The 27,069-nt window shown below is 37.1% G+C and overlaps 3 protein-coding genes across 4 annotated transcripts; all 3 read left to right on the forward strand.

Moving 5' to 3' along the window:
* The first annotated feature begins 793 nt into the window (after nt 1-793).
* LOC147292958 (uncharacterized) lies at nt 794-2,410 on the forward strand. 2 transcript variants are annotated; one of them, XM_086234364.1, is made up of 3 exons: nt 794-848; nt 1,446-2,176; nt 2,298-2,410. In XM_086234364.1, exons 2-3 carry the CDS (start codon nt 1,450-1,452, stop codon nt 2,375-2,377), a joined length of 807 nt encoding a protein of 268 aa, XP_086090490.1. In that variant the 5' UTR covers nt 794-848; nt 1,446-1,449; the 3' UTR covers nt 2,378-2,410. The 2 variants fall into 2 exon arrangements, with proteins under 2 accessions (XP_086090490.1, XP_086090492.1); XM_086234366.1 differs by having other exon boundaries at nt 2,266-2,382.
* A 104-nt stretch (nt 2,411-2,514) lies between these two features.
* Nucleotides 2,515-4,214, forward strand: LOC147292959 (uncharacterized). Its single transcript, XM_086230979.1, has 2 exons — nt 2,515-2,596; nt 3,163-4,214. The coding sequence occupies exons 1-2, from the start codon at nt 2,515-2,517 to the stop codon at nt 4,212-4,214; spliced, it is 1,134 nt and encodes a 377-aa protein (XP_086087105.1).
* An 8,390-nt stretch (nt 4,215-12,604) lies between these two features.
* LOC147292960 (biotin synthase, mitochondrial-like) lies at nt 12,605-17,685 on the forward strand. The gene is made up of 6 exons (XM_086232883.1): nt 12,605-12,940; nt 13,742-13,921; nt 15,090-15,196; nt 15,762-15,967; nt 16,489-16,628; nt 17,247-17,685. The coding sequence occupies exons 1-6, from the start codon at nt 12,737-12,739 to the stop codon at nt 17,553-17,555; spliced, it is 1,146 nt and encodes a 381-aa protein (XP_086089009.1). The 5' UTR covers nt 12,605-12,736; the 3' UTR covers nt 17,556-17,685.
* The last annotated feature ends 9,384 nt before the right edge of the window (nt 17,686-27,069 follow it).

The following is a 27,069-nucleotide window of genomic DNA, read 5'->3' on the forward strand; positions in this document are numbered from 1 at the left end:
GATTGTAACAAGAGTCTATTATGAATTTCTATAAAACTAACAAAAGTTTAATCCCTCTTTTAAAAAATAACACATTTTTCAAGAAGGGCAAAAAAATGGGGTACATAGAACCTACATATGAACCCTAATTTATTTTTTTCTACTTTTAAAAAGTTTTAGAAAAATTTCTATTTTTAACGATGAAGTAAAGATTTGCTAGTTTTACAAAAACTCCTTTAGGCCACAAGTTCTCAAGCGCGTGAGGTGCATTCCTTTCTTATTGCCACCAAGGGTTGGAAATTAATTTTAGAAAATTAAGATTAAATACTAAATATCAATAGTTTTTCAATAAAGTAGTAATATACTAATTTTTTTATGTAAACTAATTAAAACCCCCAAGTTTGAACATGGTTATTTATAAACCTCCACCCTTAATAAAACTATTTCCCAACCCCCTATTGGACATTTAATCTCTCCCAAAACCCCCTAGTCAACTAATAGTTTGACCCATATTTTTTTAATATTCCAGTTTTACCCCTGTTTTGTTTTCCTACATCAACAGGTTTAATGACCGTACCGTTTTTTTAGTTAGCCCTGTTCTCGCGCTTGCGATGTTCATCGTGAGCTTGAATCTTCATCATCGTGAGCTTGAATCTTCATCGTGAGTTCTTCATCTTCAAATGCGATTCTCTTCGTGAGGATTTGAATATTCGTGAGCTTGGGATCGGATTCGTCGGGGTGTTTTCTGTTCTCGGGCGAGGTCTTTATCGGATTTTGGAGTAATTGAACCTACGCGAGCTTGTTATCGGATTCTTCGGATTGTGATCGGGAGGTTTTCATCGGAGCTTAGTAGACCAAATTTGATTACTGTGAGTTCTTGAAAATTGAGTTTCAATTGACTAAGTGATTTTAAATTTGTGTGTTGATTATGTTGAATTTAGGATAAATTTGTGTGTTGATTATGTTGAATTTAGGATAAATTTCAATTGATTTACAATTTCTGTGTGTGATTTAGTTACAATTTGTTTGAGTGATTTAGTAACAATTTCTGGGAGTACCAATTCTGTTTCAAAACCTTAAAGAGAATAATTCAGTTTCAGTGTACCAATTATGTTGAAATTCAGTTTCACTGTAGGAATTATGTTGAAATTCAGTTTCAATGTACCAATTCTGTTGCAATTCAGTTTCACTGTAGGAATTTTGTTGAAATTCAGTTTCACTGTAGCAATTATATTGAAATTCAATTTCAGTGTAGCAATTCTGTGGAAATTCAGTTTCAGTTACACTTGTGTTTTTTCTTTGTTTGTTTTATTTTAAGTCACAAATTGAAACTGATATTTCCTAAACTTATTAAGAAATTGAATTGCAATACTGATTATGTTGTTCTGTTTTAACAGTTTCAATTGATTTTATTTTGTTAGTCAGTGTTTACTTACTTTTTTGTTTTATGTTTTCTTATCATGCAGCTTAATGGATGTTGGTGTGATTTCAAGAGTTACTTGTGACAGTAAGTCAGTTCTTTTGTCATTGTTTTCCGGTGTTACCTATGAATGGATTTGTAGTGAAGTAATAAAGAGATTCAATCATTTGAAGGCAGGGCAATTTAGGTTATCTTACTCTTTACCGGATCTTGAAAGTTGCAAATTGGAATGTGATATGGATGTTCACTTGATGTTAGCTTCTTTGCCGTTGTTTAAACTTTCATATGTTGATATACTTGTGAATCACGATGGTGTTCTTGTTGAGTATGTTGCTTGTAGTGCTCCTAGTACATCATCTAAAGATACAAGTGCTAGTGAAGTCTCTTATACAAGAAAGAAAGGTGCAAGTTGTTCATCTTCTGAAGACTTTGAGAGTTTGATTGATCCGAATCAGTATTTAGGTGATTTTGGAACTGCTGAAACTAAAAGTTATCTATCGAAAGAGTGGGAAGGTTATATTGATCATGTTGGACAAAAATTTGAGGGCGGTGTAGCTGAATTTCGTTTGAAATTGGTGAAATATGCTGTTCAGATGGGATTCAAATTTGTATATGCGAAGAATGACAAAGATCGGATTATAGCTGAATGTTTTGAGAAGAATTCACATGGTTGTAAATGGCGTGTGTATGCAGTGTTATGTAGAGCAAATGGATTTTGCTATATTCGTACTATGAATAATCAGCATACATGCCGTGGAGTTGTTCGTGAGACTAAAGGTAAGATGATGAGTTCACGAATTGTATCATCAATTGTGAAAGATGAGCTTCGTTTGAAGCCATCTTTGAGACCTATTGACATTGTGCAGGAACTGAAACTGAACTATGGTTTGGATATCAGTTATCAAAATGCATGGAAAGGTAAAGAGATGGCAAAGCTTCTTGTTCATGGTGATGAGGAGGCCTCTTTTCAAAAGTTAGCTTGGTACGTTGAAGCTGTGAAGATTTCAAATCCAGGCACACATTGTGTTTTACAGTTGGATGAGTCAAGTGGTCGGTTTTTGAGATTTTTCATTTCATATTATGCATGTATTCAAGGATATAGATGGTGTCTTCCCATGGTTCATGTTGATGGAACTTTTTTGAAAGGGAAGTATTTGGGTCATTTGCTTGCTGCAAATGGAAGGGATGGTGATAAAGGTACGTCTTCTTTTTTTAGTTGCAGTTGTTTATTGATTTCGTTCATTTACCTTTCAACTCTTTTTTTTTTTTTTATTTGCCGTTGCTTCCTTCCTCGATTTTTAAGGGTAAATCCCTATTTTTGATCCAATCTCCTCCTAGGGTATAGAATGGGCTTGGTGGAGGCATTATGTTAGGGTTTAGCTACGGGATTTTGGGCGGAGCCCAAAATCCCGTAGCTAAACCCTAACATAAATGCCGACAAACCAGGTATTTGTAATATTGAAACTTTTAATTGACTTAATTATATATGGCTCTAAAGAGATTAATTCAGTTCAGTGTACGAATTTTTTGGTAGTTCAGTTTCAGTGTACCAATTCTGTGGAAATTCAGTTTCAGTCTAATATGGCAGTGAAAGTTAAAAAATAGAAAGATTGAGTTTATTTGACTTAGTAAAATTTATCTTTAGTCCAGTAATTTATCTTAGTCAAATTCAGTTACAGTTCGTAAATTATCATATTTTATTCTTTTGCTTTATTAGTTACACTTCGGCTTTTTCTTTGTTTGTTTTATTTATTTTTCTGTAGGTATATTTCATCTTGCTTATGCTATTGTGGATTCTGAGTCTGAAGACAATTGGACTTGGTTTTTTGAAAATTTGTATCAAGTTTTGGCACCCCAAGGTCGTACAGTTACATTCATTTCAGATCGTAATCCTGGCTTGTTAGAAGGTGTTAACCGTATTTTTCCTTCCTCACCTCATGCATATTGTTATTTTCATTTGGTAGGAAATTTGAAAAATAAGTTTCCTGTGAAAGTAGTTGGTAAATATTTGAGAGAACGTGTTCTGAATTTATTCATGAAATGTGCATATGCGCCAACGGTTGAGATTTTTTACAAACATTTGGCTGATTTGGAAAAAGAAGAGCATGACAATGCTAAGAAATTCTTAGAGAGCATTCCGTTTGAACATTGGGCGTGTGCTTTTTTTAAAGGTAATCGGTATGAGGTTATGGCAAATGGCTTATCTGAGTCTTTTAATTTTTGGATCCTAAAGTTTCGTTCATTGCCCATATTTGAAATGGTTGATGGTATTAGAGTTCAAATAATGGAAACTATGGACAAAAGAAGGACTGAGGCTAGTAGTTGGCATAATGTTCTTTGTCCTAAAATGGATGAGATGTTGAGGAAGTATATGGAAGTGGGTAGGAATTGGAAGATTGCCCGATCATATGATTCTGTTTATGAGGTGTTCGGTCCATATTCTGTTTTAGTTGATTTGAACTCCAACTTTTGTACTTGTCGTAGATGGAAAATTGAAGGGTTCCCTTGTGCTCATGCTCTTGTAGCAATTCAAAGAGAGGGTAAAAATGTCTATGATTACATTGAAGACGAATTTAAATCTGGTTACTATAGGAATTCCTATGCAGCTGCAATTCTTCCCATTCCTGATATTGAGATATCTGCTTATAATGCTTCTGATTTTGTTATTCCTCCTTTTACAAAGAGGCCTCCTGGAAGACCAAGATCAACGAGGTATAAGTCTATTGGAGCCAGTTCAAGATCTATTAAATGTGGTAGATGTGGTAAAGTTGATGGCCACAATAAGAAAACATGTACTGCTCCTTTGAGGAATTGATTTCTTTGTTTTTGTAGTTAGGTTCAGTTTATGAAATTGAATTTAAGGATTTCTTGGAATTATTACATTGAATTAGATTGATGATTCTCGAAATTTTGATATGTAGTCTTGTATTCTTGGATTTTGGAATTTTCAAATGGAATCTGTTTGGTTTTCTTGTTTTTAGTATTATTTTCGAAGGTGAAACTGTTTTGATATAGTTTCAGTTGAATATTTTGTATTATTAGGGATTTTGGTTTATGATTGCAGTTGAATGTTATTATCTGACTTATGATACAATTATTATATTCCAGTTGATAGCTTATTAACAATGAGATTGTTCATTCTCTTGAAACTGAAAAGACGTACGCCTCTTTCTTTGAACATGGCAACTGAAACTGTTTTTTAAGTAAAACTGTTTTGTAAGTGAAACTGTTTTGCAAGTGAAATTGTTTTTCAAGAGAAACTGTTTTGTAAAAGTTGACAAGTGCGTTGGTGTTATTGCGAGTTTTTTTGGTCCTACAAGCAAAGTTGACAACATTTAAATACAGTTTCAGTTACTTTTAGTGTCCAATTTTAGTTATTGTTTAACAGTTACACTAACTTAATGACCAAGAAGTTTTTTTTTTTTTTTAAGTGAAATTGTTTAGACATTACAAAAATTACAGAAATAAAAGAATTATTTATATACAAGTTATAAATTAAAGAAATTAGATCAATGTTTGAATTTAGCCAAAAATTACAGAAATAAACCAACTACTTATATACAAGTTATAAATATAAAAGTCTCGACATTTTATCAATGTTTGAATTTCGCCATGATATGATCAAACTTGTTGTTGGCTTCTGGTCTCTTAACTTTTTTGCCCAATATGTTCAACCAGCTAAGTGGATGATCCATGAACTTCTTCAGGACTTGTATTTTGAATTTCTGCACATCTGTCTTTGTGAAAGGGTTCTTAAATGGAGCTTCCCTTTGAATTTGCTCTGTGTAGTACATGACTAGGAATCCACAATCATTTCTGCAATAGACAAGTTACAATTACAGTCAAACTTACAGTTACAGTCATTCCTTTATTCTGAAATATATATTTGCACTTTTTAAAATATGTAATAATACTTACGTTCCCGATTTTTGCTGGGGACAGTTGTTGTCATCTTCAATTGGCATTTCAATGTTGTGTTCCAACAGCCAAGTCAATGTTACTTTCTCATCCTCATTCAGTTGCACTTGATATAAGTCATCTAGTTTCTGTTGATTTGCCTGGTTTAGGGAAATTGGACCTATTTGTTTCACTAGATTCTGCCTCCTTGTCCCTTTAGCTAAATCTTGTGCAGCATTCTTTTTGGATTCTGTGAGGAATTGATCCACGTAATCTTTCTGCATGTTTAAGACAACATATGTCAGTGTAACTGATCGAATGAATCATATGTTAGTGTAATTTAATGTTAATATACATTTTGTTTGTTTCTTACCAAATACTTTGCATTTTCAAAGCATACATCACTTCCGTTCACATTACTTGATTTGAGGGAATTGAAATGCGTCCACTTTCTATTCTTCAAGTCAAGCATAAGTAGTGTGAAGTGGCTCTTTTTTGTAGATAGCATAGGAAACAGGAATTTGTCATATTTTGGCAAGCGTTGCAACAATTCTTTCAAAAGGAATCCAACGATGCCATTGTCGTTTTTCTCTTCCAAAAATCTCTGATGTTCTCAAGAAAAATAGATTTGAATTTGATAAAGCATACATATACACATTTAGAATTAATAGTAGAAATAAATAATGCAGTTTCAGTTCATACCCAGGCATAAGTACTGAAAATGAATGTACCACTTTCTTGTAGCTCTTCTTGCAATATGTGATTATATGAGTCGACAACCTATGTTTTGTGATGAATTTCAATGTTAGAAATTAGTATTTTAAGGTAGAAGAAGTATAGAAGAATGAAATTGAGCATGTGTTACTTTCATGCTTTTATCTTACAGTATTTGCCACATCATGCTCTTTGATCAACTGGTCCACATCCTCGCGTGATACTGTCCATCCAGGTTTACCACACCAAAAGAATTCACTGTTTGATAAAGAAAACAATTTCAGTTACAGTACAAATTCAATTGCAGTGTGAAGATTCAGTTTCAGTCTAGTATTGCACTGAAACTTCATATGTAAAAAGATGGAGTTTATTTGACTTACTCAAATTCAGCTTCTTTCCAGTAATATATGATTTGTGCTTTCAATTCAGGTTCCATCATCTTGTACACTGCACATCTGCCCCATGGGATTTTTCTCCTCTTTTGATCTACTACTGCTGAATCAACAGTTGCAGTGGTTTCAACAGTTTCAGTGGTTTGAGTGTTGTCGAGTTCCTCAACATCATCAGGACCCACTTGTGAAATTGGCATTGCAACTTCGGCAGTTTTGATGGTGGTCCTTGTCTTTTTCTTTCCACAGTCATAATCGAATTCAGGGTACTCCAACTTCTTCCTCTTTCTTTGTTTCATCCGTAATATTGTTGACAGGTTTTGGATGAAATGCTTATTTGATATCTTTAATGCCTGGCAGGGAGTTTCAGGAGTATTCTTTTCCTTCAAGAACTCTACGTCTTTGATGAGTTTGTTCTTGATGTGGATTATTTCACTTTGGATGTCTTCTAGGTTCTTGATCTGAAGCTCTAGGCTGCAGTTCTCAGTCGCTATTGCCAAAAGGTCATTACTCATTCCCTTCACTTGTTCATTCAATCCATTTACATGTTCATTTAGAGATGCATTTGTAGCATGCAACATTTGCATCTGAAATTCAACTTCAGAATTTTGTTGGTTTTCAATTTGCAACATGTGCTTCAGTTCTTCATTTTCTCTATTTTTTTCCTGTAACTGTTCACGAAGTTTGTCAGCTTCCTCTTTCAGCATGTTGAATTGATGTTTTAGATCATTCCTTTCTCGTGTAAGCTCCTCATTCTCAGTCATTTCTTCTGCCAGCATTTCTTGAGTCGATATTCTTTGATATTCGACTCCATGTGGAACTTTAATTTGCCTATAATTTTCTTCCATTTCTCTCAGATAATGATCTTCCAATGAGCCAACAATGTCTCGAAAAACATCATTGCCGCCTGTCTGGTCTCCACCTTCGACATCTTCATTTTCAGTTGCAGCATCAGATTCAGTTTCAGTTGCACTGCTGTCAGACTCATTCCCTTCTTCTTCATTTTCATCTTCTTCTTCTACAGGTTCATCCTCATCTTTCTTTTCCTCTTGTACAGTTTCAGTATTTCCACCTTGCTCTTCTTCCTCATCCTCACTTCCTTACTCATCATTGCTTTTTCCCTCATCCTCCTCGTCAGATTCAGTTTCAGTGTGTCCACCCTGCTGTTCTTCCTCATCGTCACTTCCTTTCTCACCATCGCTTTTTCCCTCATCTTTCTCTACAGCCTCATCCAGTACGGACCCTCTTGGTTTGTATTTCTTCGCCTGATCCTTAAGTTCTTTCTTGCCATCTGCATAGTTGCAATATAAGGTATTGCAATAATAGTTACAATACAATAATTTCAGATTCAGTATAGATAATGTTTTTTTCACTTACCATTTGTACTAATGACATGTCTTCTTCAAAATCATCATCATCATCATCCTCATTACTACTGTCAACATCTTCTTCTGCAAACTGCACATTTACATTAGTGTTAGTATCATTGAGAAAACAGTTTCAGTATATTAATAATACAATTACAGCTTAATTAGAATAGAAATTTTTACCTTTATATCTGCAAGTTTTGTCTTTCTCAAAGCTGCAATCAATTTCAACAAGTCCCACTTTACAATTGTTGGACTCATGTTTTCTCTTCCTTCTATTGGTTTTATAACTCTAGTTTTCTCACAAAACCAATACTGTGAAGATACAATAAATAAAGATATAGTTACAATCATATCAACATATTGTAAAATAATGTTAATAAAAAACAGAAAAATGTAATTACGTACCAAAATCATTATAACACATCCACTGACAGAACTGCCCTGTGGACTATTCCTCAAATTATTTCTCAAGAAATCTCTTATGGCTCTTGCCCATGCAAACGATTTCATTTTCTTGATGTTTTCTATCGGGGAGACTAAATTCCATGCAAGTGTGTACCCCGAATTTGCAAAGAAGATGATAGTTAACATCAAGATAACAATCAGCCTCACCACATCATCCGTTCTGTCTGCTTGAAGGGCTTTTGTAAGTGCATTTTCAGCTTCTTTTTTGGTCACTCTTATGTCTTCACTGAAATATCTCTTTACAAAACTTGAATCACATCTTGTGCAGCCATAGTTGTCGATTTGTACTTCCTTTCCATGACTTGGCAACCCAAACATCTTTGCAACATCTTCAACTTCAATTGCTTCAAATCTTCCCCCAATTTTGAATTTGTGTGTTCTTGTGTCATACAAGCTGAGGATTTGGTGGATCTGCTGGTCTGATTTCCTGTGCTCTTTCTTTGTTATTAATCCTCTGTTGCAGGCATCGAAAAAAGTCCAAAAAGGAGTCTGTTTTAACTTGTCCAGATGCTTCTGCTGTAGACTAGGCTTGATGCTTTGGAGGATATTCAAAAAGCTCACCAGGTTAGATCGATATTGTATACCTGGATTCCTTTTAGCGTCCTTCGCTGGTGATTTTTTCTGACTCTATAAATGTTTAAACAGTTACACTTATTAGGATATGCTATGAATTGAAACATGTCAAGGTATACTCAAACATAAGAAACATGTCCAGGTACATTTCCTAGTCCCATATTCAGTTACATTGCATTTATAGTAAAGTAAAGTAAACATGTGCAAATGGATAATTATGGTGAAACTGTTTATGTGTAAATGGATAATTATAGTGAATTTATAGCAAGTGAATTTATATCAAGAACAATTATCTGCTTGAAATTAGCTCAGTCAAATGATGAAACCATATTACATTATGCAACTTAGTGAAACTGTTTCCTCCTACACTAAGTGAAACTGTTTCCTCCTACACTAAGTGAAATTGTTTTCTCCTACACTAAGTGAAACTGTTTTCTCCTACATTAAGTGAAACTGTTTCCTCCTAGACTTGGTTATAGTTACATAAATTTGTGCAACTTGCATAAACTAGGTGAAACTACATCAGTCAAATCACGAAACCATATTACATTATGCAACTTAGTGAAACTGTTTCCTCCTACACCAAGTGAAACTATTTCCTCCTACACTAAGTGAAACTGTTCTTATTTAGAAATTGAGTTGCAATTGTTTTTTGTCGTTTTACCTTATGTTTCGGTGCTTTGTTTTGTTTTGTTTCTTGCTTCCCCTTTGCCATTTTTTAAACCCTGCAATTTTGAAAGTAGTCACAGTTATTAGAATATACTAGTGACCTTGCTGAAAGTAGTCACAGTTTTAGAACCCTACAAATTTGCATAAGAAACACAAATTCTATTCAAATATAGTTACATTAGTACACTTACCCATAATACCCACAAATTTTTATGTCCCAGAATACCGAGAAGAAAATTATGTACACTTACCTTTTATGCAAAAATTCTTTATGTTTGTTGTCGATTTTGGTTTCTTCAGCTAATATATGTGTTGGTTTGTAGGAGAAGGAGTAGATTTCGGAATGAGAAATCGTGGGGGGTGAGTGGCGGAAGTTGAAGAGTGAGTGGGTTCTGAAACTGTTTTCGGAGGGGGGAGTGGGTTCTGAAACTGCTTTCGTGATGGAATCAGAAATCGTGGGGGGGGGGAGTTGGGGGAAGTTCAGAGGGAGTGGATTCTGAAAATGATTTCGCAATGGAATGAGAAATTGTGGTGGGGAGAAGTGGGGAAGGTTGAAGGGGGATGGGTTCTGAAACTGTTTTCGTGGGGGGCAGTGGGTCTGAAACTCTTTCAGTGATGGAATGAGAAATCTTGGAGGGGGGAGTGGGAAAGTTGAAGGGGGATGGGTTTTGAAACTGTTTTCGTGGGGGGAGGGAGTCGGTTCCAAAATTTTTTCTAATGGAAGGAGAAATCTTGGAGGAGGGAGTGGGGAAAATTGAAATGGGTTCTGAAACTGTTCGTGGGAGAGAGGGTCTGAAACTGTTTTCGTGAGAGATCGTGGGATATTTTCGTGATGTGGGTTGGGCTGCTGGGGGGGGGGGGGTTGGGCTTCCAGCTGTCCTGTGGACTTGCTTGGGTGCGGTTTGTTTGTGGGCTTCTGGCAATTTGTGGGCTTGGTTGCAGTTTCTATGGGATTGGTTGCGGTTTCTGTGGGCTGTGGGCTGTGGGCTTGGTTAATGGCATAGATGTAAATTCTAGTAATTATGAAGCCTAAACTATTGGTAGGCTGTGTTTAGGGTGCGGCTGGTTTGTTGGGTAATGGCTGGGTGCGGCAACAAATTTTTTGCTATAATTGGGTGGTATAAATTACGGACTAATTTTTTTTTAGGTTAGGTACTAACCTAAAGCAAGACATTTTTTATTAGGTCACAAATCGGTTAATTATATAGTTGTGACTGTTTAAAATTTATAAAAATTTAATGTTTTTTATTTAAGCTTAGGGATGAAATCCTATAATCTCTAAACATTAAAGTTTAAGCCTTGCAAATATTAAAAAAACAACAAATTAATCAAAAAGTTGTGATGATTAGACAGTCACAGCTCGGAAGAACCATATTTTTTAAAGTTAGTACCTAAACTGAAATTAAGTATCTAAAGTTAAATGACACAAATTTTTTTATAGTTAAAATGAAAAAACATTGAAATTTGGTACTTAAAATCAACGAACCTAATTAATTTTCATTTCATTATCATTTTTTTTTTCAATTTTCTTTAAACTTTCAAATTTTTTTTTTATATTTTTAAATCATGATGGCTAGATTTGGCATAAGGTATGAGAGGAAGAAGGAAAAGTGGTCTGAGAGAAATGAGAGAAGAGGGATAGGAAGAGGGGGGAGTAAGAGGGGTGGGGGACAAGAATCTACACCCTCTAAAATTTTTCGTCGTGTTTTCTAAAAAAATAGAACAAATTTTTCCTGTTGATATTTATAGTGTTTAATTATATCCAAAGCTATATCGTTTTACTATTTTGTTTAATTATCTTTTTATATACTAAATTCTCAACTTAAAACGCTTAACCTTAAATTTCAAAACACTTAATAACTTGACCGGCATTAAGCCCAAAACCAACAAACAATTACACTAGCATTGATGTAGACTTAGAAAGGCAAATTAGATCCTCAAACAAAACGTTACTAACAGCAAGAGGGGGCGAACTAAAAACATGAAGCAACAAACTAAAATTGAAACTATTACCCGTTTGACACTGTTTTTAAAATTATCAAAAGCATTTTCAAATTAGTAAAAGCGCTTTTAATACCGTTTGACAAAAATAAATATAAGTGCTTCTGAGTTATAAAAGCGGTTTTAAGAGATTTTTTGAGAAGCATCTGTCAGGTGCCTTCTCAAGAAGCACTTTCAAGTGCTTTTGCATGAACAACTTAGAAGTTTAAAAAAAATTTATTTGTGCTTCTTAACATAAGCACTTCTGATAAAAACGCTACTAAATAAAAGTGCTTCTAAGAAGCAGTGCCAAACAGGCCCTAAGACTAGCAAGAATCAGCTGGTAAATTTTGCTCTCTATATATATGACACAAAGAAATATTTGAATCATAACTTAACATCTTCTTGTAGTTGGAAATAAGAGTATATATGGAAAGGGTCAAAAGGCCATGGCCAAAATTAGACTCCACCTCCACCCTTCCAAGTCCGAGACTCCTAGCCAACCCTAAGTAAAAGACTCCTAGCAATGCAGAATAACCTATAATCCAATTTTCACCTGAGCCCCTATATGATATTGTGTTTGATACAGAAAAAATTTCAACGAAAAAAGAATTAATAGAGAATTTCTTTTGGAGTCAATGGCTAAAAAAAGGAAGGAAGATGTTTTGAAAAATAAAAAATAAAAAGTTGTTTAAAGGATAAAATTAAGTTTAAGTTAAGAAAAGGTTTAAATAAAATCACACATAATGACATAATAGATAGTTTGTTTTTTGGGTGAGGTATACTATATTTTATATTTTGTTGCAGCTATCACACAAAATGACAAAATATATTAGCATGGGTTGTTGAGTTTTGATTTATTTTTTCTCAGTGTTTTTTTTTTTTTAAGTCACACCTAAATACCTAATCAGTAATGCTACACTTACTACATTTTTATACCATAATTTCATACCATCTTACATGGTATTTATATATTGGACACTAAAAATTAAAAAAAAAAACCTAAAAAAGAGAAAGGAAATACTCTTCCAGTAAAGTAATAAAACATCAAGTGAATACAAATGTGAAAAAACTAGCATTATTGATACCTAATATATTAGTTGAGTTTTGTCTTTTTTATTTTTTTTATTTGTTAGTTTGTTGGCATTTCACTCTTGCACTCTTGCTCTCTTGCTCTGTCCCTCTTTGTCCGCCCAGCCTCTCTCTCTCTCTCTCTCTCTCTCTCTGTATTTTCCCGGAAAAAGCTTGGTTTTGGATTTTGCCGGGAAAACAGTGAAGAGATGTTTCCCATTAGGTCGGTCTTGCGTGGGAAGCCAAGGCGGTCGTCGGTGGTTGTATTGCATTCTTCATTTTATAGCTCTTTATCATCTGCAGCTGCAATTCAAGCTGAGAGAACTATCAGAGAAGGTCCTCGATATGACTGGACCCGTGACGAGATCAAGCAAGTCTATGCCTCTCCTGTTCTCGATCTCCTTTTCCATGGAGTCAGTGCCCCCCTCTTTCTCTCTTTTTTCTTACTTTTTCTTTCATTTGGATAACTCTTGCTATGCACTGTTTGGTTGCCCGGAAAATGATGCTCATGATGATGTTCCATTGCTTTTTCTTTTACGTTTTGTTGCTTAGAAAACTGAAAGTCATCAACAAATTTGAAAGAAAAGTAAAAAAAACATAAATAAATAAATTTCAAGTTGTACACTTTTTGCAGTGTTATATGACTAGTTCAGCTCAACTTAGACTTGCATTTGTATAAACAGGGTCTAACCGAGCTGATTAGACCAAACGGTATAAGTTTCTTGGTGGCCAAATTGGGTCACATACTATTTCTGGTATAGTGGAATTTATTGTTTGATTGGATAATGCTTTTTTTTTTTTTGTCTTGTATGCATTTTTCATTTTCATAATGCGGAGTTAGTTTATGGGTACATAATTATTTGCTCTCTTGTGAAATTTTTTTGTTTTAAATCATAGGTTTTGCTTACTCTAATTTTCAACGAATTTGGTAATGCCTTTAGCCTGTGTTTCAATTAGCCTTTGTGAGCATGTCAAGTTTTCAGTCACCATAACCTTTGCTCTAGTTTACTTTGAAACTCTTGTCCTTGATATGCTTGCAATATTACTGTTAAATCTGAGAAGTTCCTCTCCTTCGTATGGAAGCAGTGTTACACTGTTCAACGTGTGGAGTGGTTTTAAATTATATTTATATTGTAAGCAATTCTTTTTTTTATTTCTTCAGATTCTGTCTTGTTTTCTTTTTTTCTTTCATTATATCACCAATGCTTTTTCAGGCTCAGGTTCACAGACAAGCTCATAACTTTAGGGAAGTGCAGCAGTGTACTCTCCTCTCTATCAAGACTGGTGGGTGTAGTGAGGATTGTTCATATTGTCCTCAATCCTCCAGGTATGACACAGGACTAAAGGCACAGAAGCTTATGACAAAAGAGGATGTTTTACAGGCAGCAAAAAAGGTCAATTTCTTTATCTTGTAACCTTGCAATGCATTAAAGAGCTAAGATTATTATTAAGTATCCATAAGAAATTACAACTCTTTTCATGCTTGAATGGGAATGCATGTTCTAAATGCATTACTAGAAGATTGCAAGATTGCATTTGTTTAACCTACAATAACTAGCCTTAATGTTTCTTTGTTAAATATAGGCAAGTGCTCAAGGGTCCTAGATTTTGTGTTATGTACATTGGTTCTTTATGTGCAATAAAACTAAATTTTCATTGTGAGTTCTAGAGTGTTGTTAATAACATAGCCCTTGATAACTAACAGCCTACCCTCGGAAGCCAAGAGAGTGAGCCAAAAGATGGATTGGCTCCTCCTCCCTCATCAAGTGAGAGAGCATTTTCATAAGAGAATCTTGGTGTAACTCGTATTACGAGAGATATTTTAGACATTCAAGTTCAGTTCTGCATTTGGGTTGCAATCAACAAGAGAGTTTTGTTTACCCTCTCTGGTTGGATCTAAATGGTTTCAATAACCCATTCTAGTGATGATTCTCTCTTTGTTATGCCACTGCAAATTTTTTTCTTATTGTTGAATCATGAATCTCTTGGTCTTTCTTTTAAATATATTTTTGTATTCATAGATGATTGATTATTTCACATGATTAACTGATCTTTGCATCACAGAGATTATGTCCCTACAACTATAATGCTTGTTATATGAGAGGTTTTCTGCTTGGAACTTGTATGTCTCTTTGAAATAATCAACTATGCTGCATGCACCAGAGCATGTTCATAATACCTTTGATGACCACTTCACACACCACCCTTGTTATCGTGTGGTTTACTATAAATTTGAACTCTTGATAGTGGATTTTCTCGCTTTTTAATTTATTGGTCTAAATATAAATCACGATGATACCTCTCATGTAATTTCAATTGCTTGACTTCTGCTGTATGAGGACTATGTTGTTAGCAGCAAACATTTTATAGAGAGAAACAAGATTGGGCCTTACTGATTTTATATCGTAAAATTGGCTCAAGTTGTCCAAGCTCTTATTTAATTTACATCTGTGAAAATTAATTGAACAGCACTATCTATGATTCCTGCAAATGAATCAATTACATTCACACTTTGAAGTCAATAATGTCCTAATCTTTTGAACATATTTCATTATTTGGCAGGCAAAAGAGGCTGGTAGCACACGTTTTTGCATGGGTGCTGCATGGAGGGATACAGTAGGAAGAAAGACAAACTTTAATCAGATCCTTGAATATGTAACAGTTATAAGGTAATAAGGAGAGGCTTTTTATTCAATACAGAACATGAATTTCATTAAACGCACAAGACTTTGGATCATTTTTTTTTTTCTGTATTAGATCTCAAGGTCATTAGATTATAATTAATCTATTGATTAGTCAAAGTAATCAAGAAGCCAAGAAAGAGACATAGGTTTGTTCATCTCTCTTCTACCTAAACTTGGATGAAATGAGTGCATTTCTTACTTTGTAGTTGTCAAATGAAACAGCTGGAAGGTCAAATGCATTGCAGTCCTTACGGCAATGTGATATAAGCTCCATAATTGTATATCACGGTCCAGGACTGCATCTACATATTTCAGAAGAGGGAAATAAAGTGCATTACATTGAGTTGAAAGTCATGTGAGAGTAATAATATGATATAAGTGTAGGATGGTTATGTGGAGATAACTTCTATTATTTTAATTTTTCTGGTGGTTTGGTGCCAAGGGGGCCCCATCTGAGTATTGCTGATCAGACTATCTTACATTATTATCTGACTGTGACATATTTTTGTTTCATACAATGGTTAACTTATGTTGATGTCTCACGTTCTAGGGGTATGGGAATGGAGGTATGCTGCACCTTAGGCATGCTAGAAAAGCAACAAGCTTTAAAACTCAAAGAAGCAGGCCTGACAGCTTATAATCACAATCTTGACACCTCAAGGGAATACTACTCGAACATCATCACCACGAGGACCTATGATGAGCGCTTGGAAACCATTAAGTTTGTCCGGGATGCGGGAATTAATGTCTGTTCAGGTAATCTGATTTTACTTTTGAATATGATCATGTGCATCTGTTGTAGCAAGTCAATAGTAATCTAGCCTGATTCATGTGGTAGATTCTTTCTTCTTCTCTAATAGTGTAAAAACACATTTTTAATGAGTAAACTGGGAGACATTCATGCTGGTTTATTCTTGTTGAGTTGGAGCAGAATGACCAGTAGGTTAACAAAAGTGGAAAGAATTAGTCTATACTCTATCGTCATATATGGTTACATACTACATACTTATGCATGCTATGCTCCCAGAAGTGTTGTTTATCCTTAATATCTTAAATTATTTGTTAATTAGTTGCTAATGAACAATCCAAATAGTGGAATCAGATGCTTGGATTGTTTCCCTTACATGCTGCAGATTAGTTTTTGTGTGGCCGTCAAAAGTGTTCTCGAGCCAATTTTATGTTTCTATATGTTAAATGTTTAACATCGTCGTTTACAAATATATCCTATAAACGAGCATACAAATTATAGATGACTTATTATTATTATTTTTTAATAGGAGGAATAATAGGGCTTGGAGAAGCAGAGGAGGATCGAGTTGGTTTGTTGCATACATTAGCAACACTCCCAACTCACCCAGAAAGCGTTCCCATTAATGCGCTGGTTTCAGTGAAAGGCACACCTCTTCAAGATCAAAAGGTTAGTCTACATTTGTTCAACTCTAAACTTTGAAAGCATAGGTTGTAAAAATAATTGCACTTGCTATAATATGGAGCTCTGTTGAGTAGAGTTGAGATGTTATATAGTAGAATAGCTACTTTTTTTTTGTTTTTTCCCGTCCAGTTGAGATATTGAAATCATAATTAACTAGGCAATCAAAAGAGGCAAGACTAAGAGACAGAAATCGGAAAAGTGGCCTTCGAAAACTACAGCCTATATAGCGAACACTATAAGGATAATTAGTTTGGAGATAGCTGTTCAAAAAGAACAAAAAAAGAAAAAAATCAATGGAATTGTGCAAGTATCCCTCTGACCAAAAGAAGAAGAAAGTCAATATGAAGTTTTAAATTGTACTTCACTCTGTTATGGATTTTATTGATATTGAGCAGTACTTGACATTATTGATAAAAAGTGTTAGGTTCACATTAGATCATCACTTTAACAATGGCAATTATGTCCCTTGATGCTTCAAAAATTTCACTTTATTCCAAACTTCTAGAGCCACCAATCATTATGAAAATTGCATTCACAAAATTCTATCGATGTTCCAAGACTTCTGCAGCTTAACAAAATTCATGTTGCTACATCTTTGTTCAGCCAGTTGAAATATGGGAGATGATACGAATGATTGGTACTGCACGTATTGTCATGCCAAAAGCAATGGTCAGATTATCAGCTGGCAGAGTTCGGTTCTCAATGGCTGAGCAGGCGTTGTGCTTTCTTGCCGGGGCAAATTCAATATTCACCGGTGAGAAGCTGTTGACTACTCCTAACAATGATTTTGATGCTGATCAACTCATGTTCAAGGTGCTTGGTCTGACTCCAAAACCTCCCAGCTTGCAAGATGAACCAGCAAAGGCATATGAGGCTGAGGCTTGTGAGGATGCTGTTTCCGTTTCAGGCTGAAATTGCTATACAAAGTGAATGTTGGTCTGTAATTTCCTACCTTTTTTAGCTTTAATTTTAGCTCTTTTGAGCTGCAAGAAGGGCGCTCAAACAAATTCAGTTAAAAAATAATAATAATAAAAATTAATCCTGTGGATGTATGAGATGGTAACTCTATACTCTACAAGCCACATCAGAGAACTCCATGACGTAATCAAACACTGGTTCATACCTGCAGTTCGCAGTCTCTTTTAGAATTGTGATACCCTGATACCCATTAAGACTTCATGGAGTAAAGTAAAAATGAATAAATAAAAGCAACCATTGAGATCAGAATCAAATGGATACAATATACTTGTAGCTCTGATAAGTTCTTGTATAAGTTAGTATTGACTTAGATTAGTAAATAAGCATGAATGCGGGCGTTGACATAGTGTAGACACATCATCAATTGGCTGTAGCACATCAAATAAGCATGAATGCGGGCGTCAACATTGTGTAGACATATCATCAATTGCCTGTAGTACATCTCAATTTCGTGTGTTGACACTGTGTCCACACTACGTCGAAGCTCATATTCATGCTTATTTACTATTCATCTGCATTAGAGCCTATCCTTAAGATTAGCTGAGTGCATCAGTCCAATCCAATGTTTGTTCCAACCGTCTTCTAGGCAGATTGCCACTAGTAACAGTCATTTCTACATTATAACGCAGGTAGATGTGACTCCATAAACTTGACTTTTATATTTTATGTTGGTTTAATTAGTTTTGGACATGTTTGTGTACAAAAATACTTAAGGTTTATCTATAAGTATTATTTTTATGAAGTTTCAAATAACTACTATTACACAATGACAATTATTGTCATTGTTAGACAGTAGCAATTGACGAGCACTTAAACACAGCCGAGCTTGGTGGGTTTCGTGTTGCGAGTGTTTCATTAAAGTGGGTTGGGCTGGAAGCGCAATGTAGCGCGTGGACTGGATTATCAACCTTATTTTCAACCGAACTGTAAAAAAAAAAAAAAAAACATTGATATCATATATTTTAGGCTTTATTGTAGAAATACCATCCAAATTATGAGGCCCGAGTGCAAACACCATCCAAATTAAAAAAAATTCCGATTTGTCATCCAATCTTTTCAAAATGGAGCTAATGTGGCACTACTATTTAATTTTCTGTTAAATCGAAATTTTTTTCTCAAACTTCCAATTTTATTCATTAGTAAAATTTTAAAGAATCTTAAATAACTTTTTTATGTAAATCTAATTAAAAAGAAAACTTAAAAATACCAAAAATAAAAAATACAAACAAGTACCCAACCATCGGCCCTCCCCTCCCTTCCATTCCTCTCCCTCTCCCTCTCCCTCTCCCTCTCTCCCTCTTTCCTTCCCTCTCTTATTCTTTTTGCACCAACTGTAAGCCCATTCTCGCTCCCAATCCTACTCGCGGATCGGGTCATCAAATCCTCCCAAGAGTCAGAGTCTTCAAAGCAGGACTGTGTCGACCTCGCCAAGCAAGACAAAGACCTCGTCAGCCTCAAAGTTAGCCACTCTAATCTGGGCAGAGTTAATGGGAAAAATGGGAGAGGGAAAGAGAGATAGGGAAGGAGTGGGGGAGAGCTAAAGAGAGAGAGGGGGGAAAGGCCAACGTCTGGGTGGATAGAGTGGGGTGGTTGGGGCGACGGTTGGGTGGGTGGGGGCATCTGGTATTTTCTTAAATTTTAATGTCTTTTTTCCAAAAAAAATTATTTTCTTATTTTATTAAACATTACATTTTATATATTTATTAAATATTCTATGATATGAATCGACGAAAATGCCCCTAATTTTAACGGGTGAATGGATGGAATGTAACGACAGATGGTACATTGTCACGTGAAAGTAAATGAGAAAAGTTTTTAGTTTGGATGGTGTTTGCGTACAGGCCTCAAAGAGGTTATTTACACTTACATCCCATGATGTTTATCGTCTTTTCACATACACCCCCTGAAGTTTCAAAAATTATACATACACCCCCTAAGGTTTCAAAACTGTTGCATATAACCCTCTACAATGAGACGAAAAATGATGAGAAAATATGCAAAAAGGTATACTAAGGGGTGGAATGGCCTAATAAGATTACTCAAGGTGTAAGGTCCAACCTCAATACGAATATATCTCTTCTTTGTTTACTTATTGTTTTCTCTTGCAGGGGATTATATGCAATAGTTTTGAAACCTCAGAGGGTGTATGTGTAATTTTTGAAACCCCAGGGGAGTGTATATGAAAAGACGATAAATCTAAGGGAGTGTAAGTGTAAATAGCTCGGCCTCATAATCTGGATGGTATTTTTGTAACTCGGCCTCAAAACTGTTGCACATAACCCTCTATAGTGAGACGAAAAATGATGAGAAAGTATGCAAAAAAGGTATACTAAGAGGTGGAATGACCTAATAAGATTACTCAAGGTGTAATGTCTAACCTCAATACGAATATATCTTATTTGTTTATTTATTGTTTTCTCTTGTAGGGGGTTATATGCAATAGTTTTGAAACCTCAAAAGATGTATGTGTAATTTTTGAAACCCTAAGGGGTGTATATGAAAAAACGATAACTCTAAAAGGGTGTAAATGTAAATAACTCGGCCTCGTAGTCTGGATGATATTTTTGTAAAAAAAGCCTATATTTTACCAACTAGTAGCTAGTCTAGGGTATTTCTCTCCCAAGTCCCAACAAAAAAAAAGTGCTGCTAATTTGCACACTTACTTTTTTTTTTTTTTTGTACACCTTTTTCTCTATTTCTCTGCTAACACACCCCCTACCCTGTTCTAAAATTTGGAATTTCTTTTTGCACACTCCTTTCATAATCAAAATATCCCTCTTCTAAAACACACTCACCCCACTCTCTCTCTCTTTCCTTCTCTCTCCTCCCTCCCTTTCTCTCTCTAGCTTTTCCCTCTCTCTTTTTCTCTTCCCTCTCACTTTCTCTCTCACTCACCCAGCACCCTGGCTGTACGAAAAAAGAGGCCGGCAAGGTCGCCAATGTAACACCCTGAATTTTTCAATAATATCGTGTCTTGACACATGTTTTCAAATTTCTTTTGTACTTAGAAACTTAGGTTTCTTAAAGGAAATGAAGTTTCCTTTATCTTTTGGATAACTAACTTGTACCATTAGAGGTTTGAAGTTGAGCTCTAGTACCTTTGAGTGTGATTTTAATAATTATCAAGTTAGAATTAATTTTTGAGAATTAAATTTATTGGAGTTGAATTTTTCATAATTTTTCTGGAGAATAATTCATTGTCTTGAGGTTACAGAAAATTAGGATTAATCACTACGAGTCCATAGGAATTTTTGGGGAATTACTTGGAGTCCCGATCTATTTTGGTGAATTTACGAAGTTTGGAAAATAGGAAAAAAGAAATTAAAAGAGATGATGACTGGCTGACAGCACGCCACGTGGCGCGTTGCGACTGGCCCAGCGCAGTTGACTGAGCGGTGACGCGACACCACACAAGCGTTGGCAGCCGAGCTCACGAGGAGCCGCGTAAGTGCATCACACCGGATCCGATCCCGTGTTTTAATCTCAGCCGCTGGAGATCATTAAAGTGAGTTGATCTCAACCGTTGGTTCCTTAAAAACCAGTCACTGTTCATCAGGGTCAAGGACGACCTGCATGTTTCTATACGGATCCACTCGGATCCGTTTCCTCTCTATAAACGAGTCAACCGGCCAGGTTTTCTCAACTCAATTTGTGGTTTAGCCTTCTTTTGTGCATTTTCAGTGCAATTTGTCCCACATTGGAGATTTAGAACTTCTTTCAACCCTCTAGTGCCTATAAATAGAGACCTTTGTTCTTCATTTTCACTTGCACCACCAAGTGAAGTTAGAATTACTCACTTCTTGGTTTTTTGGGAGTCTCTCTAAGAAAAGATATACCAAAGGGGAAGAAAATTCTCATAGCCTAATAGTTTTAGGAGTGCAAGAATGAGTCCCTAGGAGTGAAATCTAGTTTTGGAGGTCTACAACCGGGTAAGTATTTTAATATTTATGTTTTATTTATTATTTTTAGGCTTTAATTTTAGGATGCATGCTTTGATTAATTAAATAGGATTTATTTATTAATTAAGCATGCCTAGCTTTATTTTTAGAGATTTAATTGTTTAATTAAAGGTAATTAGCATGCCAAGAGTAGCAAGTTTCTATTGCAGAGATTCATGTGAGTCAAGCCGCACTCCCAGTCGCCAAGCCGAGCCGCTCCTCATTTGCTTCTCTATTTCTTTTTCTTCTACCCATGTGAGCTAGCAAGCTAGCCAAGCCGGCCCGTCCTTTTCTTTGCAGCAGCCTCTCTCCACGCGCCACGTGTCCAGCAACACAGGTTGGTTCCAGCCATGCTTTCTGTGCCTTCATCTCTCTCCTCTTGCCTCTAATTTCACAACACCTACCCCCTTTGTTGCCTTATTTTGCTAAAGGCCACCTCTATTTAATGAAGCTTCAGTTTGCTCTATTTTTCATTCTCTGTTTTTTTTTTCTTAGTTAGCTACATATTGGTAGGTTAGTTAGAGAATCTCCAACCTGGGATTTATGAGAGTTTTTAGTATCTTTTATATCTTTTATTTAATTTAATGTAGCACATTTTTATCTTATGCTTTTATTTAATTTAGGGCAAATTACACAAAAATACCTCAACTAACCACCCTATATCACTTGAGTACCTCAATTAAAAAAAGTTGCTCGTAGGTACCTCAATTACTGATTTTGCACTCTCAAGTACCTCCGTCAACTTTTCCGTCAGGCCTGCCGTTAATTGCCAAAGTGGCACACTAGAAACATGCCACGTGGACAAAAAAAATTTTAAAAATAAAAAATGTTTTAAAAAATAAACTAATTATTTAAAAAAACAAAAAAAAAAAGGAGTTGCAGGAGCCTCCCTCCGCCTCCCACCTCTCCCTCCGAGACCCACCCAACCCAGCCATCCCCCCCTCCGACCCCAGCTACCATGCCGCCGATCCACCCACCACACCGAGATAAAAGATTGGCTCATACGAATTTTATGTTCAGACTTTGAATTTATAATGTTTGAACAATCATCTTCTAATTTTGTTCTTTTTCCATGCTGATTTCTTAAGAGAGAGAGGGGCGAGGAGAGAGAGAGAGTGAGGCAGAGAGAGGAGAGAGGGGGTGAGTGGTTGAGTGGGTCGGCGGTGTGGTGGGTGGATCGGCGGCATGGTAGCTGGGGTCGGAGGGGGGGATGGCTGGGTTGGGTGGGTCTCGGAGGGAGAGGTGGGAGGCGGAGGGAGGCTCCTGCAACTCCATTTTTTTTTTTGTTTTTTGTTTTAGTTTTTAATTTTTTTTAGTTTTTTTAAATAATTAGTTTATTTTTTAAAACATTTTTTATTTTTAAAATTTTTTTTGTCCACGTGGCATGTTTCTAGTGTGCCACGTAGGCAATTAACGGCAGGCCTGACGGAAAAGTTGACGGAGGTACCTGGGAGTGCAAAATCAGTAATTGAGGTACCTACGAGCAACTTTTTTTAATTGGGGTACTCAAGTGATATAGGGTGGTTAGTTGAGGTACTTTTGTGTAATTTGCCCTTTAATTTATGTCCTTAGTTATTTTATTCTTTTGCTCTTTTTAGTTTAGTAATTCCTTATTTTATTTCTTTCATTTTATTTCATGGGGATGAAACTCACCATAGTGAGTTTCTAACCTCCTCATCAAGATTAAGGAGGAAACACTACCATGAGATGACCTATTAGTTATTTATTTAACATTTTCCCTCTATGTGCTTAACTTAGATTTAATAAATATTATTTGTCATTAAAGTGAAAAAATGGTTTCTTTCACCCATTATGCCATGTATATTGAGTAGTTAGAGCATACTCCTACAATATGCTATTTTATAGTTTTTATAAGCAACCCCCTTTGATTCCTTGTAGTTTGTCTTAGGTTTGGTTTCACATTGAATGCTTAGAAGTTGTACATCCCTAAGCTAGACAATAATATACCTAAAGATGTAATTTTTGTGCTTAAAATTTTAAAATATTTGGAGAGAGCATCTAGTTGATTCTTTGGTGCTCTCATTTGGGAAATTGTTAGATAAATGCTCTAGGTTGTCACATAGTGGTGTGAATCCAAGACCTTGGTTTTTACCATTATCTAAATTCTTACACCTTTCTCTTTTGTATTTATTTTTGCACTTTAGTTCGTGCATTTATTTTCTTTTTTATTGTAGCTTTCATCAAATAATCACCAACCAATTTTAAGCTAGGTTAGAGATAAATTAACTAAAAATTCTAAATTAGTGTGTCTCTTTTGCAACATTCCTAGGGGTGCGACCTCGATAATTATATGACCCTTACTACAAGGCTCGTATACTTGCGAGTAAAAAATAAACAAATAAAATTTACAACAAAGGGTGCAGGGGAAGGGAAGGAGGGGTGGGTCGGGCTGGCTGGGTTGGTTGGTCTGGGAGGGTGTAGGGGAAGGGGAAGAAGGGGGAGGAAGGGGGAGGAAGGAGAAGGGGTGGGTCGGGCTGGCTAAGTTGGTGGGTCTTGGAGGGTGCAGGGGAAGGGGAAGGGGAAAGGGAAGGGGAAGGAGGGGTAGGAATGAGGAGGGGTGGGTCGGGCTGAGTTGGTGGGTTGGGAGGGCGCAGGGAAATGGGAAGGAGGGGGAGGAAGAGGGAGGAAGGAGGAGGGGGGTGTGTTTGCAGAGAAAGACATAAAGGGAGAGAGGAAATGAGAGAGAGAGGGGGTGTATGTGTCCTTTCACTTTGGTTATTATTGGGTTAATTACATATATATATCTCAACTATACATCACTTATCAACTGGGTATCTCTGGTTTAAAAACTTTCATTCGGGTACCTCAACTTCAATATTTCGTCAACTTAGTACCTCCGTTAGTCTGACTGTTAAATGCCTACATGGCGCTGACGTGGCACACGCGGACCCACCACTAAACGTTGACTTGTCTTTAAAAAAGCCACATGGACAAAAAATAATAAAAATAATAATAAAAATGATATAAAATAGAAAAAAATTATTGAATTTTGAAAAAAAAGGCAAATAGAAACTCTCATCCCTCCCCCTCCGTCGCATCGCTAACCCAACCCACCCACCTCCTTCCCCCTCTCCGGCCACTGGCCAGCAACCCCCTCCTCCGCGTCGGCAACCTTCTCCCGGCCGCATCTCTCTATCTCTCATTCTCTCTTTCTCTTTGTCACTCTTTTTCCTCTCACTCCAGCTGCTCCGCGAGCTCGGTTTCCTGCCTCGACGACGACGGCTAGCTGCTCCGCGAGCTCGGCTTCCTTCCCCACCACCACCCCGTCCACCTCACACCAAGCCCCGTCCCCAACCTACCCCAACCTAGTCCCTCCTCAACCTTATATCTCTCGTCTCTCTCTCACCTCCAGCTCTCCAGCCACAACAACCAAAACCCAGTAAGCAATTAATCTAATTCAAAACAAAAACCAACAAAAACAAACCAAAATCGTCAATCATAATCCAAAAATCAAATCTCAAACAACTACTGCTTTATTTTGTCAAAAATCAAATCATAACCTAGTGGCGGGGATGGGTGGAGGAGGAAGGACTGGGTTGGGTGGGTGGGAGGTGCGATTGGGCGAGGATAGGTGGGTGGGTGGGTGGGTGGGTGGGAGGAGGGAGGGAGGGGACGGGTTGGAGCGGGGGGAGAAAGGGAGGGAGGGAGGAGCTGGGTGGGTCGGAACGGGGGGGAGGGAGGGGCTGGGTCGGAACGATGGGTAGGAGGGGTGGGTTGGAGTGGGGGGAGGGAATGAGGGGATAGGTGGGATGAGGTGGGTCGGAGCACGGGGAAGAAGGGAGGGGATGGGTGAGATGGGGTGGGTCGTCGACGCTGGTTTGGTGGTCGGGTGTTGGGGGGAGGGAGGTGGGTCGCCAGCGCTGGTTTGGTGGTCAAGTGCTGGGGGGGGGGAAGGACTGGGTGAGGTGAGGTGGGGTGGGGTGGCGGGAGTGGCGGGGATGGGTAGGGGAGGAAGGGGGAGGGAGAGAGGGGACTGGGTAGGGAGGTGAAGTCGGGCAGGGGGCTGGTTTTTTTTTTTTTTTTTTTGTCTATTTAATATCATTTTAATGGGTTTTTTATTTTTTTATTAATTTTTGTACATGTGGCTATTTCTAAAAGACAAATCAACGTTTAGTGGTGGGTCCGCGTGTGCCGCGTCAGCGCCACGTAGGCATTTAACGGTCAGACTAACGGAGGTACTAAGTTGACGAAATATTGAAGTTGAGGTACCCGAATGAAAGTTTTTGAACCAGAGGTATCCAGTTGATAAGTGATGTATAGTTGAGGTATATATATGTAATTAACCCATTTTTTTTTAGAGAGGTGTGCAAATAACAGCACAAAAAAAAAAAGAGGGCTGCTATTTGCACACCCTTTTTTTCTTTTTGCACACCCCTAATCACTTAATTAGTGATTTTACACATTTGTCCCATTGTAAAAATACCCTAAAGCCCCTCCTCCAACACACCTCATCTCTCTCCTCCCTCCCCTCCCAACTTGCCTTGTCTCCCCTTTCCGGCTCCTTTCTCCTCCCAACTCGCCGACCTCTTCGCAACACCACCCTCTCAGCGCAACACCATCTTCCCTGCTTGCCGTCCGCAGCACCACCCTCCCAACTTGCCGACCTCCTCGCAGCACCACCTTCCCAGCTCGCCGACGTCCTCGCAGCACCACCCTCCCCGCAGCAACATCCTCCCAGCTTGTCGACCTCCCCGCAAGCCGCAACACCAACCCTCATCTCTCTCTCTTCTCCCTGCAGCACCAATATTTTTTTTTTAAAGTTACAGGTTCAGCGAACCAGTGCCGAACTCGACTATTTCATTCGGCAAACATCCATCGAATAGAAGAGGATTGTTCGGCGAGTACCTGTTGAACGAAATAGCCAGGTTCGGCACTGGTCTGCCGAACCTGCAATTATTATTATTTTTTTAAGTTGGTGTTGCGGGGAGGAGGTGGTGCTGCGAGGAGGAGAGAGAAATACGAGGGTCGGTGCTGCGGGGAGGAGAGAGAGAGAGGGAGGTGGTCGGGTGAGGGAAGGAGAGTGGGAGGGAGGTGGTCGGTGAGGGAGGGGAAGGGAGGGAGGTTGTCAGGGTGAGGGAGAGGGAGGGGGAGGGGGAGGGGCTGGGATGGCATAGGCTTGCGGGTGGGTGGCTGGTTTCAACATTTTTTTTTTTTGTTCTTTGTTTTTTTTTTAATTAAAAAATTCACATTTGGGGTAGGGTGTGTAGTGTTTGGATTAGGTGAGAGTGTAGTGAGAAATTTTGGTGAGATTAATGAAGTTGAGGCATTTTGGTGATGGGAGGGGTGTGTAAAAGAGAAATTTTAAATTTTAAAAGATGGTAGGAGGTATGTAAGAAAAAGTGTGTGCAAAAAGAAAAAAAAAAGTGTGCAAATAGCAGTTCTAAAAAAAAATATATATTTTTGTCCTTTTTTTTCTTTTGCTGAAAATAAAACCTCACCATAAACCCTGAAATAACCACTCATATTTCTTGAACCTCACATTACTCAAA

This window comes from Dryas octopetala, chromosome 2 (genome assembly GCF_963921425.1).
Source record: "Dryas octopetala chromosome 2, drDryOcto1.1, whole genome shotgun sequence".
NCBI classification, from domain to species: domain Eukaryota; kingdom Viridiplantae; phylum Streptophyta; class Magnoliopsida; order Rosales; family Rosaceae; genus Dryas; species Dryas octopetala.